The sequence below is a fragment of the Oncorhynchus mykiss genome, chromosome 10, assembly GCF_057628025.1.
Source record: "Oncorhynchus mykiss isolate SJ-2025 chromosome 10, ASM5762802v1, whole genome shotgun sequence".
NCBI lineage: Eukaryota > Metazoa > Chordata > Actinopteri > Salmoniformes > Salmonidae > Oncorhynchus > Oncorhynchus mykiss.
Genome location: NC_143031.1, coordinates 23101134 through 23120000, shown reverse-complemented (window position 1 = coordinate 23120000; position 18867 = coordinate 23101134). Strand labels below are relative to the sequence as shown.

Genomic DNA, 18867 nt, shown 5'->3' with positions numbered 1-18867 from the left:
GGGCTGCAATGTTTATATTTATTGGCTTTATGTAGCCAATTTTTACCCTTTGGCAATGGCAATAGAAGTTACTTTTAGATTTGTATAATTTTCATCTAGATAGTTTTGATTAACCACATGACATTGACTTTGAGATAGGAAGACCTTTTTATAAATAAAATGAAACCGTTCCATGAAAATGTGCATATGAAAATCATAACTGTCATGCAGATCAGTAGAAATGGTACGATAACTTGGCACTCCGAATGGAAAAGGATGCCGACCACGCCTATTACTGGAACTTAAGGAGTTTAAAGGCAGAATCTGCAAAGTCCAGCAGCAGCGGGCAGCAGGAGGAGGAGGATCGGAAACAGTTTATTTTTCTGGTTAGGCTATATCGATCTCTGGCTCCCTCTTTAGTAATTTGTCCTCACACGCACATGCGCTCAAGTGCACACACACATTTTGAGGCAGTGGGAGGTGAACCCTGGTGTTAGTCTATGGTGTAAATGTGCAATATACTTCTCATTTTAGAACGGATCTCACCAGGAGTATATAGGCTCTTTAAGCAAGATAGAAAATGTGTGTGTATGTGTCTGCGAGTCACTGTGAGAATACAGAGAACTCTGTGATGCATCACAGTCTGCAACAACATGCTGAAAGGCTTGATGGGAGTGTGTGCGTGGGAGCCTGTAGCACCACTCTCAGGGACAGAAGGAGGGTGGGGGGTGATGGAGAGAGAGATATGAAGAGAAGGTGGATAGAGGGAGAGAGTGGTTGGTATAGTGGGTAGAGGGAGAGGTAGAAACAGAAAAGGGAAGATAGAAATGGATAGATGCTAATGTTAAAGAGGGGAGAGGAATGAGAAGTTGATGTAGAGAGCAAAGGATTGTATGTGAGAGTAGGAGGTGCAGAGAGAGAGAGAGAGAGAGAACCCATTTGTAGCCCTGCCATGGCTGTTAGATAACACCAAACTGCCTGGCTCTAAATAGCACAACAGAGGGCTTCTCTTTGGTTTAACTAACTATTCCCACTATACCTTCCTCTATCCCTCTGCGCCCCTCACCTCCCTCGTTCCCTCCCTCTGTGCTCCTGTGGCCCTCTCTTTTTTCCTTCTTTGCCCTTTCCCTCTATTATTTCCCTCCCTCTATCCCTCCCACTGTCCCTCTGTGCCCATCTTCTCCCTCTATCCCTCCCTCAATCCCTCTGTGCCTGTGTCCTCCCTCTCTCTATCACTAAACGCGACTGTGGCCCTCTCCCTTTTTCACTCTCTCTCTGCCTCTCACGCACACACGATTATCCCTTCATCTTTTACCTCTAGCCATGGGCTGTCCACCAACCAGCTTTAAGCCTCTTAGAGGACAGAGTCAAAGAGCACCGCACCCCTGCAACCCCCCAAAATATACACATACACATAGAGGCGACGAACACCACACATACACTGCATGCATGCACACACAGGCATTCTCTCTCTCTCTCTCTCTCTCTCTCTCTCTCATGTGGCTGAATTATCTTAAGTGTATCCACTGCTTTACACTTTCAAAATTCCACTCGCAAAATACTATTCAGTTTTACACAGCCAATTTCTATCAGGGTGGTTAATTGAGAACCAAATTACATTCAGAATAATGTGGTGTTGTGATATGCTTCACCTGTTGTGTGACAACAGTTTATGTAAAGTTTTGTCCCCCTGTACTGACTGGTTTCAGCCTACTTGTTATGTGACAGTGTGTTGCGTCATTTCCTGCCTCCCCAGATCCTGCTGTTCCCCATCCAGGAAGCTGCCCAGTCGGGACGGTTCTCTGTGTCTCTGAGCGGGGAGCTGACCATCACAGATGTCCACAGTGAGGACTCGGGATACTACATCTGTCAGGCTATCTCTGTAGCTGGGAGCATCCTCACCAAGGCCCTGCTGGAGGTCGAGAGTGGTGAGTGTCTGTGGGAGGAACACAAACTCTAGAGGGCTTCACAGATTCACATATACCCGAGACCTGATCTGGGACCCAAGCGGGTCCGAATCCACATATACCCGTGGGGCAGCAAGTAGCGTAGTGGTTAAAGTGTTGGGCCAATAACCAAAAGGTTGCTGGATTGAATCCCAGAGCTGACAAGGTAAAAATCTTGTCGTTCTGCCCCTGAACAAGGCAGTTAACCCACTAGAGACAGAGAGAGACATTTTATAATTTATGCAGCTGCTCTTGCTTTTCAAGAGAGAAGAGCGTGGCGTGTGTAGCTTGTTGTTGGCCAATCATAGAGTTCCTTCGGGAAGTATTCTGATGCCTTGAATTTTCCACATTTTGTTATAGCCATATTCTAGCCCTAACCCTAACCCTATAATGACAAAGCAAAAACATTTTATTTTTTTTGCTAATTTAAAACTGATATTTCACATGTACACAAATACTCAGACCCTTTACTCAGTACTTTGTTGAAGCACCTTTGGCAGCGATTACATCATTGAGTCTTTTTGGGTATGACGCTACAAGTTTTGCACACCTGTATTTGGGAAGTTTCTCCCATTCTTCTCTGCAGATCCTCTCAAGCTCTGTCAGGTTGGATGGGGAGCGTTGCAGCACAGCTATATTCAGGTCTCTCCAGAGATGTTCGATTGGGTTCAAGTCCAGGCTCTGGCTGGGCTGCTCAAGGACAATCAGAGACTTGTTCCGAAGCCACTCCTGCATTGTCTTGGCTGTATGCTTAGAGTCATTGTCCTGTTGGAAGGGGAACCTTCACCCCAGTCTGAAGTCCTGAGCGCTCTGAGACAGGTTTTGGTGGAGTGCTGCAGGGATAGTTGTCCTTCTGGAAGGTTCTTCCATCTCCACAGAGGAACTCTAGAGCTCTGTCAGAGTGACCATCGGGTTCTTAGTCACCTCCCTGACCAAGCCCTTAGCCCCCGATTGCTCGGTTTGGCTGAGCGGCCAGCTCTAGTAAGAGTCTTGGTGGTTCCAAACTTCTTCCATTTAAGAATGATGGAGGCCACTGTGTTCCTGGGGACCTTCAATGCTGCAGAATTTATTTGGTACCCTTCTCCAGATCTGTGCCTCGACATAATCCTGTCTCGGAGCTCTTCGGACAATTCCTTCAACATCATGGCTTGGTGTTTGCTCTGACATGCACTGTCAACTGTGGGACATATATAGACAGGTGTGTGCCTTTCCAAATCATGTCCAATCAATTGAATTTACCACAGGTGGACTCCAATCAAGTTGTAGAAACATCTCAAGGATGATCAATGGAAACAGGATACACCTGAGCTCAATTTCAAGTTTCATAGCAATACTTATGTGAATAAGGTATGTGTTTGGTTTTTTTTTTTATACGTTTGTAAAACATTCTAAAAACCTCTTTAAACTTCATAGTTATGGGGTATTGTGTGTAGATTGCTGAAAATATATATATATTTATTCTATTTTAGGATAAGGCTGTAACATAACAAAATGTGGAGAAGTCAAGGGCTCTGAATACTTTCCAAAGGCACTGTAAATAATCAGTGGCAATAGGCTACAGAAATAGAGCCTCACTCCATGTGTGGCAAAAGTTAGGAGATACTGTATCTAATCAATGGAAGATGGAATTAAAATGACAGAATTAAAAGTTAAAGGAAAAGGATAGTCTACAATGACCAATAGCCAAAAGGGAGTCAGGCTGCTACTTAATATTCTGAATGGAGTTGTTGTTGTTTCTAACAGTAGGATGAGAAAGTGCATGCACTGCAGCCTCAGTTAGCCTAGCTAGCTAACGTTAGCTAGCTTAACTAGCTTCTCCTGGTTTGAAGCAGTCAAGACAGGTACTAAGTAATCCGCTTCTCCTGGATTGATGCAGTTAAGACAGGTACTGCATAATCATTTTTGATGAAAAAACTTTGGCAGCTATGGCAGCAAGTCGAGTTGGTTAGTTGCTGCTGTCTCTCCCACCCTCCTCCCCATGCCACTCGCTCACAGAATGGCCCTTCTCCCATGCCTGCTAGAGCGGCACCTCTCTCCCTCCTCTCGAGTTTTATCAGCTTTAGTTAATAAAGTAGCTGAAAAATGTTCCTTTCTGTTGCTTTCCTCACTCGGACCGGGTCTGGATCCAACCAGGTCTATACGGAAAGGGTCTAGTTGTCCTCGGGTCCATTCAGAACAGGTCTCTATAATTAAAAAATGTATGCCTATCGGGTCCGGAAGGGTGAGGGGGGGTCTGTACAGTACTCCAGCACTTTAGATTTGAAATGATACAATGACTATGAGGTTAAAGTGCAGATGTGGATGCTACCATGAATCCTTAATGAATCAAGGAATAATGATGAGTGAGAAAGTTACAGACGCTGTCATGGCCGTTGAAAGAACTGGACCAAGGTGCAGCGTGGTGAGCGTAGATATTATTTTATTTAGAAAAGACACAAAACAAGAAACACTACAAAACAAACCGTGAAGCTAAAGGCTATGTGCCATAAACAAAGTCATCTTCCCACAAAGACAGGTGGGAAAAGGGCTACCTAAGTATGGTTCTCAATCAGAGACAACGATAGACAGCTGTCCCTGATTGAGAACCCTAACCGGCCAAAACATAGAAATACAAATAATAGAACATAGAATTATCCACCCCAAATCACACCCCGACCAAACCAAAGAGAGACATAAAAAGGATCTCTAAGGTCAGGGCGTGACAGTATCCCCCCCCCCCCCCCCCCCCCAAAGGTCTGGGTGGGCATCTATCCGCGGTGGCAGCTCAGGTGCTGGACGCAGACCCCGCTCCACCACTGGCTCACCCCACTTTGGTGGCACCTCGCTGCGGGCCCAGGACTGGGCACCCTCGCTGGAGGCTCCGGACTGGAGGCCCCGGACTGGAGACCGTCTCTGGAGGCTCCGGACTGGAGACCGTCTCTGGAGGCTCCGGACTGAAGGACGTCGCTGGAGGCTCCGGACTGAAGGACGTGGCTGGAGGCCCCGGACTGGAGACTGTCGCTGGAGGCTCCGGATTGGAGGCCGTCGTTGGAGGCTCGGACTGAAGGACGTCGCTGGAGGCTCCGGAATGGAGACCGTCGCTGGAGGCTCCGGGCTGAAGGACGTCGCTGGGGCCTCCGGACTGGACGCTTCGTGCCATGGATCATCACTGGAGGCTTCTTGCCATGGATCATCACTGGAGGCTTCGTGCCATGGATCATCACTGGAGGCTTCGGGCCATTGATCATAACTGGAGGCTTCTTGCCATGGATCATCACTGGAGGCTTCATGCTATGGATCATCACTGGAGGCTGCTTGCCATGGATCATCCCTGGAGGCTTCGTGCCATGGATCATCACTGGAGGCTTCGTGCCATGCATCATCACTGGAGGCGTTGTGCCATGGATCATCACTGGAGGCTTCGTGCCATGGATCATCACTGGAGGCTTCGTGCCATGGATCATCACTGGAGGCTTCGTGCCATGGATCATCACTGGAGGCTTCGGGCCATGGATCATCACTGGAGGCTTCTTGCCATGGATCATCACTGGAGGCTTCGTGCCATGGATCATCACTGGAGGCTTCTTGCCATGGATCACTGGAGTGGAGAGACACACAGGAGGCCTGGCTCTGGGAGCAGGCACAAGACTCACCAGGCTGGGGAGACATACAGGAGGCTTAGTTCTTGGCAGAGGCACCGGATACACTGGGCCGTGGAGGCGCACTGGCGGTCTCGAGCGCAGTGCTGGCACAACCCATTCTGGCTGGATGCTCACCTTAGCCCGGCAGATGCAGGGAGCTGGAATGTAGCGCACCGGGTTAAGAATGAGTACTGGAGACACCGTGCGCTCCACCGCATAACACGGTGCCTGACCAGTGCGATGCTCGCCACGGTAAGCAAGAGGAGTTGGCTCAGGTCTCCAACCTGACTCAGCCAATCTCCTCGTGTGCCTCCCCCCAAAAAATTTGGGGAGTGGCCTCCCGGTCTTTAGTGCCAGCCGTGACCCTGTGTAATCCTGGGCCCTCTTTCTCACTGCCTCCGCCTTCCTCTCTGCTTCCAGCTGCTCCCACGGCAGGCGATCCTTTCCCGCCAGGATCTCCTCCCATGTCCAGGATCCCTTGCCATTTAGGATGTCCACCCATGTCCAGTCCTCCTGAACACGCTGCTTGGTCAGTTTGTGGTGGTGGGAAGTTCTGCCACGGTTGTTTTCTCATTTGTTGTTTTGTTGGCTTTATTTTTTATAATAAAAGAACATTTACGCTCACCACACTGAAACCTTGGTCCACTTCCTTCAACAGCCGTGATAGACGCACAAATATCCTACCCCTTATAAAAAATTCTAACCTCCCCTGTTATAGTAATGGTGAGAGGTTAGCATGTATTTGGGGTATGATATGTGCATCATTATTGACGATTCATTTAGAACCATCCGTTATCACGGTAGCATCCACATTACTAGAGACATGTTTAGAAACATATTATATTATTTTTCACCATAAAAGTGTCCTCAAAATGACACAATGCATAACTTTCCATACATATCTATTGGGTACAAAATAATCTGAAACACATCCTTAAACAAAAAGCAAATGCATCCAACAAGTTTGTAGAGTCACAAGCTTGATATAATCATTGCGTGTTAGGAATATTGGACCAAATAATAAACTTTCTACTATTTTAATACACATAAGTTAATTTGTTCCAATACCTTTGGTCCATTAATATAGGGGGACTATGTACAAAAACGGTTCACCCGATATGAATGAAAATACCCTCAAATTAAAGCGGACAGTCCGCACTATAACCGTATTGTTATTGTAATAACCAAAATAACAAAACATTTGTCACTGTCCCAATACTTTTGGAGCTTACTGTATATCAGTCCCTCCAGGATTCCGCAATTCTGCGATCGCATGTTTTTTGGTAAAATCAACAAATCCATGCATATTATGCAAGGCCTTGCAAATTTGACCAATCAATGCACTATTTCCGCATAAAGCAGTCAAATCATTACATTTACATTTTACATTTTTGTAATTTAGCAGAAACTCTTGTCCAGGGCAACTTTCAGTAAGTGCATTCATCAGTTATGCATTAGGGTGCTTTGGGATGAAAAACGTTCCCGTTTTAAACAAGATATTTTGTCACGAAAAGATGCTTGACTATGCATATAATTGACAGCCTTGGAAAGAAAACACCCTGACGATTCCAAAACTGCAAAGATATTGTCTGTGAGTGCCACAGAACTGATGTTACAGGCAAAACCCAGATAAAAATCCAATCAGGAAGTGCCGCATTTTTTGAAACCGCCTCATGCCAATGACTCCTTATATGGCTGTGAATGAGCTACGAATGAGCTTATGTTTTCCACGTATTCCCCAAGGTGTCTACAGCATTGTGATGTCTTTTTGCGCATTTCCATTGAAGAATAGCCGTAAGGGACCATATATAGCAAGTGGTCACATGGTGTCTCCCGCAGAAAATCTTGCGTAAAATACTGAGGTAGCCATTTTTCCAATCGCTTCTTATGAGAAACCAATTGCCTCGACGGATATATTATCGAATAGATATGTTAAAAACACCCTGAGGATGGATCCTAAACAACGTTTGCCGTATTTCTGTCGATATTATGGAGTTAATTTTGAAAAATGTTTGGCGTTGTAGTGGTAGCATTTTCCGGTCGATTTCTCAGCCAAGCATGATGAACAAACAAGAGCTATTTCGCCTACAAAAATAATATTTTTGGAAAAAAGGAAAATTTGCTATCTAACTGGGAGTCTCCTGAGTGAAAGCATCCAAAGTTCCTCAAAGGTAAATGTGGGACAACCAAATGTCTCAATCATAGTAAGTACATTTTTCCTCAATAAAGTAGCTATCAGCAAAGTCAGTGCTAGTGGCGGGGAGTCAACTGCGAGTGTTAGGAGTGGGTACTGTGCGATTATTTAAGATACTCTTTGAAGAGCTAGGGTTGTGTTTTTTGGAAGATGGGCAGGGACTCTGCTGTCCTAGCTTCAGAGGGAAGCTGATTCCATTAGGGTCCCAGGACAGAGAAGAGCTTTGACTGGGCCGAGCGGCAGGTGCCCTCCCGTAGGAATGGGAGGGCCAAGAGACCAGAGTTGGCAAATCATATCAATATTATCACATAAAACTGACCCATCACCACAGTACAAAAAGAGGGCTCACAATTTCATCCAATCACTGCACATTTACAGCATAATATGGTTCAACCAAGCCACACGTCAACAAACGCTTTCCCTCGTCAGAGCATTTTCAGAACAAATTTGACAAAATCAGGGCATATTAACATGCAAAATGTCAGATACTGTATATGGTTGCAAAGGGAGATATAGGTTTGCAAACTTTCTAAGTTTACCAGTAAACTGCCAGAATTTTGGTATCTTTAAAAAATGTTCTGTAATCTGTCACAAGACATCTAGTGGCCCTTTTGGGTACTTTAGATTATTACAGGTGTCTGTAATTAGTTCTGGCCCTCTGTGTGGCCTTATCAATGTAAAATATATTAGATAATTAAATAAGATGATTTTAAAATAAACCAAAAAGCATTATCCTAAATATAAACCATCAACTTAATGAATACCTTTGGTGTTTAATATGAGTTTTCCAGCATGAAAAATCCTTTATTATTGTCAATATGTATTTGTTGTCAATGTTTTGGTGTCAAACTGGGGGCAGTTGTGAATAAAAGTCAATATTTGGAAGAGTTGCAGAGTTAATTGTTTCATTACTTAGGCTATTTTCTCATTAACCATGTGGTCTATCTACTAGAAACTCATGGACAAATGTACACAGATATAAAAAATTAATACTATATATGAATATTTTTTTGTCAAAGTTATTAGAGTATAAATTACCAAATTTACAATAGATTGCCATATATTTTTTGTTAATTAACACATTTACTGAAGATTCTCGGGACTTGGTAAATTACCAGTAGCTTTGCAACCCTAGTCAGAATTTCCAAGAAGCATTTCCACAAGCATTTTTTTTCATGCAAATATCCCAAGAAATCACCAGGAAATCCTGTAGGGATGATATACATTGATATATATTGTATATCATGATATACGTGATATATATTGTATATTGTTCATACACAAAAGTCTGGGACAGACACACACATGCTAAACACACACACAAATCAGGAAATCATGGCATGTTTTAATCTCCCACCTGCCTGAACATTGTCGTTAAAGAATGGATTCTCACCATCCCATAAATTCAGAGGCCTCCAAAATAGTTGTTTGCACCGTCACAGCTTCTTAGTGTGTGTGTGTTTCAGTTTGTTTGCGTTTGTATGTGTATGTATGCGTCAGAGGCTGATGGGAGGACCTATTGGAGGGCTCCTTGTAATGGCTGGAATGGAATTAATGGAACCGAGTCAAACGTGGTTTCCACATGTTTGTGTTTGATACCGTTACATTTATTCCATTCGAGCCATTACAATTAGCCCATCCTCCTATAGCTCCTCCCACCAGCCTCCACTGGTGTGTGTGTGCATGCGTGTGTGTGCTTGTGCATTCCTGTGTGAGTGAGTGTGTGCCAGTTTGTGTGTCTATGAAAGCTAATCTGTAAGGACAGAAACCTAGTGTGAGTTTCCCTGGAGTTAGTGATCCCTAGGGGGTTATCAACTATCACACACACAGCCAATAACCAATATCCTAAACCCAACCCAGGGCCTTCCTCGTACAAACCCACATTCATATCCCATTACCATCTAACACTTTGGATGCATCCTAAATGGCACTGTATTTGTTTTATAGTGCACTACATTTGAGCAGAGCCCTAGGTCAAATGTAGTGCACTATAAAGGCAAAAGGGTGCCATTTGGGAATTAGTATATTTCCGACTACCTAATTATCATTTTTTATGCTGACATATGTCATGGACTGCTGTTTTAGCCAATGGACTAGACCCCCAGTAACCCCCATCCCACCCCCGCCTCCCCCTCACCCTCCATCACTTCCTTCACAATTGTTTAAACCCAAATCAATTAAAGATTCTTCAAAGCCATCAAACATGAAACATTGTCGCCCCCCCCCCCCAGTTCCCCAAATGAACAAACAGCAGGAGGTAACGCGAGACGTAATCAAAAAGCACAAGTCGGAATGGCGCTATGCAAATTAACTTTGCCGGGAACACATGCTCCCATCGTCCCGCCGTGCCATTTAGGGAAGGGGATAAACTGTTGTTTAGATGCATTTGTGCTCCGTGTTTGCCTCAAAGCACTGTACCTTAGCTAGAATATTGTAGCTTAGCATACAGACAACAACCTAAGTGTACATTATGCTTACAGCTCAATGGTAAATATTTTTTTCACATTTTCCCTTTGTCATAGTTCAGCCATCGTGTTTGAGTTCATAAACCAACAATATCACTAGCTATGGCTCCAGCAAAAAAAGGAATTTGTCTCATGATGATACAATAAGTCTGTAGTTTTGATATACATTTTGAGGTACATTTTGTGTTAATGATTTCTTTTGGCGACATTGTCTGGGGTACAATCAATCAAAACGCACAATTTAAAAAACTTTTAAAAATTATACAGTGCCTTGCGAAAGTATTCGGCCCCCTTGAACTTTGCGACCTTTTGCCACATTTCAGGCTTCAAACATAAAGATCTAAAACTGTATTTTTTTGTGAAGAATCAACAACAAGTGGGACACAATCATGAAGTGGAACGACATTTATTGGATATTTCAAACTTTTTTAACAAATCAAAAACTGAAAAATTGGGCGTGCAAAATTATTCAGCCCCTTTACTTTCAGTGCAGCAAACTCTCTCCAGAAGTTCAGTGAGGATCTCTGAATGATCCAATGTTGACCTAAATGACTAATGATGATAAATACAATCCACCTGTGTGTAATCAAGTCTCTGTATAAATGCACCTGCACTGTGATAGTCTCAGAGGTCCGTTAAAAGCGCAGAGAGCATAATGAAGAACAAGGAACACACCAGGCAGGTCCGAGATACTGTTGTGAAGAAGTTTAAAGCCGGATTTGGATACAAAAAGATTTCCCAAGCTTTAAACATCCCAAGGAGCACTGTGCAAGCGATAATATTGAAATGGAAGGAGTATCAGACCACTGCAAATCTACCAAGACCTGGCCGTCCCTCTAAACTTTCAGCTCATACAAGGAGAAGACTGATCAGAGATGCAGCCAAGAGGCCCATGATCACTCTGGATGAACTGCAGAGATCTACAGCTGAGGTGGGAGACTCTGTCCGTAGGACAACAATCAGTCGTATATTGCTCAAATCTGGCCTTTATGGAAGAGTGGCAAGAAGAAAGCCATTTCTTAAAGATATCCATAAAAAGTGTTGTTTAAAGTTTGCCACAAGCCACCTGGGAGACACACCAAACATGTGGAAGAAGGTGCTCTGGTCAGATGAAACCAAAATTGAACTTTTTGGCAACAATGCAAAACGTTATGTTTGGCGTAAAAGCAACACAGCTGAGCACACCATCCCCACTGTCAAACATGGTGGTGGCAGCATCATGGTTTGGGCCTGCTTTTCTTCAGCAGGGACAGGGAAGATGGTTAAAATTGATGGGAAGATGGATGGAGCCAAATACAGGACCATTCTGGAAGAAAACCTGATGGAGTCTGCAAAAGACCTGAGACTGGGACGGAGATTTGTCTTCCAACAAGACAATGATCCAAAACATAAAGCAAAATCTACAATGGAATGGTTCAAAAATAAACATATCCAGGTGTTAGAATGGCCAAGTCAAAGTCCAGACCTGAATCCAATCGAGAATCTGTGGAAAGAACTGAAAACTGCTGTTCACAAATGCTCTCCATCCAACCTCACAGAGCTCGAGCTGTTTTGCAAGGAGGAATGGGAAAACATTTCAGTCTCTCGATGTGCAAAACTGATAGAGACATACCCCAAGCGACTTACAGCTGTAATCGCAGCAAAAGGTGGCGCTACAAAGTGTTAACTTAAGGGGGCTGAATAATTTTGCACGCCCAATTTTTCAGTTTTTGATTTGTTAAAAAAGTTTGAAATATCCAATAAATGTCGTTCCACTTCATGATTGTGTCCCACTTGTTGTTGATTCTTCACAAAAAAATACAGTTTTATATCTTTATGTTTGAAGCCTGAAATGTGGCAAAAGGTCGCAAAGTTCAAGGGGGCCGAATACTTTCGCAAGGCACTGTATATGACTAAATGTCATTGAGCAGACTTCATGTCAATAGACTACACACTGAAAGTGAGGTACAGTGGTACTTAGGTGACGTTGAAACTGTATGTTTTTCTGTAAGATGTCAGCACACACACAGTAATGTTTACGTGATGGTGTACACACAGACGTACAGAGTTGGCATAGACAGACACACATATGTCCATTGGCTTGCTTCTGTTTGCAGGGCAATGGTGGTTTAGTGAGCCTATAGCCAGGTCCTGTGCTTCACTACAGGATGGACAGTCTATGGAGGGATGGGATTTAGTGCCAAGGGGCAAGGCGTACACTATTGACGTAAACTGCATACTGTACTACTTATGTTCTATATTACTCAATAAGAGTCAATGCAGAGAGTGCCAATCCAATTAAAACGATAATTATACTGTTCATCTGTGGACACTGTTCACTATTCAGGCACAGGCCCACACACACAAACACTCCGCTCCTCCTTCCCATATTTCAGCCTCTATGAAGGTAGATTGACATGTATCCACTTACGCCATACGGCTATTTAGCACACAAACAAAGCCACATAGTACCAATGCCACACCAGTACCAACTCCTCTGTAAACTGGTCATCTCTGTATACCCGTCGCAAGACCCACTGATTGATGCTTATTTATAAAACCCTCCTAGGCCCCCCCTTCCCCTATCTGAGATATCTACTGCAGCCCTTATCCTCCACATACAACACCTGTTCTGCCAGTCACAGTCTGTTAAAGGTCCCGAAATCACATACATCCCAGGGTCGCTCCTCTTTCCAGTTCGCTGCAGCTAGCGACTGGAACGAGCTGCAACAAACACTCAAACTGGACAGTTTTATCTCAATATCTTCATTCAAAGACTCAATCATGGACACTCTTACTGACAGTTGTGGCTGCTTTTCGTGATGTATTGTTGTCTGTACCTTCTTGACCTTTGTACTGTTGTCTGTGCCCAATAATGTTTGTATCATGTTTTGTGCTGCTACCATGTTGTGTTGCTACAATGTTGTTGTCTCTACCATGCTGTGTTGTCATGTGTTGCTGCCTTGCTATGTGTTCTTAGGTCTCTCTTTATGTGGTGTTGTGTTGTCTCTCTTGTCGTGATGTGTGTTTTGTCCTATATTTATATATATATATATATTATTATTATTATATTAATTGTTTTATCCCCTGTCCCCGCAGGAGGCCTTTAGCCTTTTGGTAGGCCATCATTGTAAATAAGAATTTGTTCTTAACTGACTTGCCTAGTTAAATAAAGGTTAAATAAATAAATAAAATAAATAGTATGTGATGTGGCAAATGCAGGAACTATGTCCACAATCCTGGTGGTATGTTGTGAATTATTATGTTTCCTTTCCCATATGTTATTTCATAAAAGTATCCCCTTGGCCTCTTGGAATAGAGTCCAATATCTCAAACCCAATTTCAGCATGTACTGTCCAACGTCCTTGGTTTTACCATTAGAACTTTTAGATGCATTGGAGAGGGAATGGTAAATGCCAAAGTAATTGACTCGTCAATGACTTATTCATGGTCCTCCGCCTCCCTCACGACGCTCGACACAAAAATAGTTTTCCAGGTCTACACAAATTAATATTGAATTATTCAGTGCTACTTTGGCATGTTAAGCCATAACATTGCTGTCTAATGGGAGAAAGCAATATGAAGATGTTTTTGTAAATGTAACCGATCAGCTCGGTTCGGTCTTATGTAGCAACATTTGAAATGGTGTTTTTTACATTGAATAAATGTAGCGACTCAGAGCTAGAAAATGGTATATCACACACTACAGTTGAGGAACAATGGGAAAGTAATTCTGCTTGGAAAACTGACCTTTGAATGTTTTGGTACACCTATTGGAGAGCTCCTCTTTGTCTACACCCATTCAGCATCGTTCACACCCTCTTAAGCTTTAACCCAAACCATCTCTTTAATCCGAGCGTTCTGTCCTAACAACAGCAGTCAAGCACCCAGGCTAACTGGCTAACGTTGGCTAGCTTGCTAGCTACTTCCAGACACAAATGAGAGAACAGCTCACTTTGCCCTAGTAGAGCTGATTAGGCTGTTTTTATGTTATCCAAAGCGCTGGTGACTGCTGGCAACAATTTACGCTTTTTTGCCCAAGTTTACTGACACCGGCCATATTCAACGGGTGTGGAGCGTTCGTAAATTCGTCAGTTATTCTGCACTCTGGCACACTCAGACGAGAGTGCTCTGAAATCGGAGTAAAAAGCCAGAGCAAATTTACCAGCTATATCTATCAACAGTTGTCACAATGACATCATTAACATTCTATTGTAATGGTTACCTGCATAGTGGAATCTTAGCTAACTAGCTAGCTAAACAATGAACCATAATCCCAACTCATGACATTACTACTCTGCATGAATCTGCAGGTAGCTAACCAACCAGTCTCAATGTCAGTTAGCTAACATTAGGCTATAACTATCAAAGTAAATGGCTCTGAGATACAGTATATACAAAAATTATCCAGGTTAGATAGGATTACCTACACATACTGACCAGTTCAAAAAGACAGAAGCGTGCTACATGGCAGACCAATCCGAACTCATCTCTCTGCATGTCCAGCCCACTCATTATCTCAGCCAATCATCGACTTACTCTGAATGAAGTGCTGTGAACACACAAATGTATCGAGTAACCGCAGCCCACAGATTTACATCATCATCGTGGCGTATAGCCTGAAACTATGAGGTTTGTCTAACCTGGTCCTTGGCCAGTTGAGGAAACTTGATTTGGTGGTTTTCTCCTACCATTGTTCAAACAAAACGGAACCCAACAGCTTTTCGGCATCTTAGCTATAAAAGCAGGGTTAGTTATTAACATTAGCTAGTGTGAGTCATCAGGCTACTTATCAGCCTCACAGCAGTCAAGCAATGCATTCCGCCAAGAGTCGTTCACAATCTAGTCCGGTTCCAGCCACAATTAGACCTCGTATTTGTTTGCCTAGCAATTATCAAATGTACATTGTTTAAATCACACATTTACAAGTCTCAGTCAAAATGACAGCTCCAGTAAGCCCCCTATGGTGAACGAGAGGCTCATAGAACCATGACTCTTTCAAGTTTTCAGTTCATCATTTACCGTTAGGGGGTCCTACAGTTATACTGCACTGTAACTGCAGTTCAACTGCAAAATTATTGTAGTAAAAAAAATGGTTATTTTGGAAACAGTATTTGGAGCCTACTGCAGTTATACTGCATTCTAACTCCAGTTACACTCTGACTACAAGGATGTGGCTATCTAGCTAGTATCAACAAGGGCTTTCTACGACCCTGCCAAGCCGCACTGCTCGCTTAACCCAAAAGCCAGCCGCACCAATGTGTCGGAGGAAACATGTCTGTCTGATAGTATGATGGTCAAAGATAAAGAATAAAAAATAAAGTCAAAATAAAACATAATAAAAAGTATGTTTGAATGACACTGAGGGGCAGTGTTTTTACAGCAAATGCCTGTTTGCCTGAGGCTGATGCAGCGCCGGTGTTTGCACACATGCATATACACATACTCTCATTCAAATACACACATGTAAATAGTGCCAGACATGCACTCAAACATATACAGTTGGCATTCTTGTTTTCTGTTTTATTTTGTCTATTTATTTTTCTCATGAGTTCATTTTCTTGTTTTTTTGGTGCATTGGGGGGTTCTTGGGGGTGGGGAATGGAATTAAAATGTTTTATTGGGAGAGGTGACTGTGGGAGTGGTCTCGGATGGTTGAGGGACAGCTATGGGGAACTGTGGGGGGATCGTGGAGGGTTGGCGTCCCCGTTCTTTTTGGCCTTGTGGGAGATCTGTCGACGTGCCCTTGAGCAGGGCGTTGACCCTGGATGCTTCTGTGTGTCGCTCTGAATGGGAGTCTGTTGGATGACTGGTGTGGTGTAGTTGTTGAGCGGCTTCACTGCAAGTATATTGTATGTTTTGGATATTCAATTAAAAAAATACAAAATAAAAATGTACAAAAATCACAGACCAGCTGACGACCGAAGTCACCTTACAGGCGCCCGGCCCACCACAAGGAGTCGCTAGAGTGCAATGGGACAAGGAAATCCCAGCCAGCCAAACCCTCCCCCAACACTGACAATTGTGCGCCGTCTCATGGGTACGGCCGGCTGTGACACAGCCTGGGATTGAAGTGACGCATCAAAGTGACGCGATGCAGTGCCTTAGACCGCTGCGCCACTCGGGAGGCCACTGGATTGGAGTATTTTAACAAGGCTGAGTGACTGGAGGCTTCAAGGTTTCTCCATGCTGCAAATGTTTAGGATACATTAACGTAACATGCCATAACTGTTACGTTAATTAACTATTACGATTAATTTATGTATATTCGTTTTTCTATGATCTCTAAAACAGCTATCTCATGAATATATAGCAATGTGTTTGTATTCTGTAGCTGGTTGGTGGAGGATGGTCCTCCAAGAGAATACACTCAACTACCCTCTCTCGTAACGTATCTCTCTCTCCTTCCCTCCACCACACAGCATCCTCCGACCGAGTCCCACCCATCATCCGCCAAGGACCGGCCAATCAAACGCTGGCGCCGGGCTCCACGGCCCATTTACAGTGCCACGTGATGGGCAACCCTCTGCCCAGCATTCAATGGGAGAAGGATGGCCAGAGGATCCTGGGAGATGAGCGTGTCAGCCTGATGGAGAACGGAATGTTCCAGATCACAAACCTGCAGGTACCTGAAAATAACTTAAATAGAACGTTCCCAATAATTCTTAAGAACATAGAAAGAATGTTCCCAATAATGCTCATGAACGTTGCAAGAATGTTCTCATTGATTCTCTTTCCATCCTCCTTCGTAAATGCCATCACTCCCTGGATATTAGTAAATTAAATTAAACGCTTCACATTTCCTCTCAATGCACTCCAAGTCTCATCATGGCCAATCTTCTGAGCTAATTCTCCTAGGTGATACTAAGCAACCGCATGCAGTCACAACTGAGTGCTGTTTCCAATTCAATCCAATCAACTTCTCAGCCTTAATGGTATTTAGCTTAAATTAATTCATTGTACTATTATGACTCACTGCCAGTCACAGCAATAGGCATAGCAGTGTTGAGATGCCACGGCAAAGCAACCTGTCCATTTGATATATTGATATTTACTCATTGAGCGTCATACAGGTCATAGTAGCCGTCCACTCTAAAACACAACTCAGCAATCTAATTGAGAGGCAGATATTAATATTGGAATACTGGCAGAGTGGCTTTTTTATGGTTTATGGGTGAGTCAGTGATTTAGTGATTGGTGGTCGAGTTTCTGTGGCGTCATAAAGCTTAGCACCTCCTCCCAGCTGCCCACTGCACTGAGGCTAGGTAACACGGTCACCACCGATAAATCCATGATTATCGAAAACTTCAACAAGCCTTTCTCAACGGCTGGCCATGCCTTCCGCCTGGCTACTCCAACCTCGGCCAACAGCTCCCCCCCCCCCCCCCCCGCAGCTACTCGCCCAAGCCTCTCCAGGTTCTCCTTTACCCAAATCCAGATAGCAGATGTTCTGAAAGAGCTGCAAAACCTGGACCCGTACAAATCAGCTGGGCTTGACAATCTGGACCCTCTATTTCTGAAACTATCCGCCGCCATTGTCGCAACCCCTATTACCAGCCTGTTCAACCTCTCTTTCATATCGTCTGAGATCCCCAAGCTGCCGCAGTCATCCCCCTCTTCAAAGGGGGAGACACCCTGGACCCAAACTGTTACAGACCTATATCCATCCTGCCCTGCCTATCTAAGGTCTTCGAAAGCCAAGTCAACAAACAGGTCACTGACCATCTCGAATCCCACCGTACCTTCTCCGCTGTGCAATCTGGTTTCCGAGCCGGTCACGGGTGCACCTCAGCCACGCTCAAGGTACTAAACGATATCATAACCGCCATCGATAAAAGACAGTACTGTGCAGCCGTCTTCATCGACCTTGCCAAGGCTTTCGACTCAATCACCATATTCTTATTGGCAGACTCATTAGCCTCGGATTTTCTGATGACTGCCTTGCCTGGTTCACCAACTACTTTGCAGACAGAGTTCAGTGTGTCAAATCGGAGGGCATGCTGTCGGTCCTCTGGCAGTCTCTATGGGGATGCCACAGGGTTCAATTCTCGGGCCGACTCTTTTGTCTGTATATATCAATGATGTTGCTCTTGCTGCGGGCGATTCCCTGATCCACCTCTACGCAGACGACACCATTCTATATACTTCTGGCCCGTCCTTGGACACTGTGCTATCTAATCTCCAAACGAGCTTCAATGCCATACAACACTCCTTCCGTGGCCTCCAACTGCTCTTAAACGCTAGTAAAACCAAATGCATGCTTTTCAACCGTTCGCTGCCTGCACCCGCACGCCTGACTAGCATCACCACCCTGGATGGTTCCGACCTTGAATATGTGGACATTTATAAGTACCTAGGTGTCTGGCTAGACTGTAAACTCTCCTTCCAGACTCATATCAAACATCTCCAATCGAAAATCAAATCTAGAGTCGGCTTTCTATTCCACAACAAAGCCTCCTTCACTCACGCCGCCAAACTTACCCTAGTAAAACTGACTATCCTACCGATCCTCGACTTCGGCGATGTCATCTACAAAATTGCTTCCAACACTTTACTCAGCAAACTGGATGCAGTTTATCACAGTGCCATCCGTTTTGTCACTAAAGCACCTTATACCACCCACCACTGCGACCTGTATGCTCTAGTCGGCTGGCCCTCGCTACATATTCGTCGCCAGACCCTCT

At 44.1% G+C, this 18867-nt stretch overlaps 1 protein-coding gene across 1 annotated transcript in view; it reads left to right on the top strand.

The window, feature by feature from the left end:
* Nucleotides 1-18867, top strand: part of LOC110533520 (roundabout homolog 2) — a 140164-nt gene that overhangs the window by 89797 nt on the left and 31500 nt on the right. The window contains exons 8-9 of the mRNA XM_090186156.1: nt 1736-1907; nt 16606-16808. Of these exons, the coding sequence (XP_090042282.1) occupies nt 1736-1907; nt 16606-16808 (375 nt within the window). The remainder of the gene's footprint in view (nt 1-1735; nt 1908-16605; nt 16809-18867) is intronic.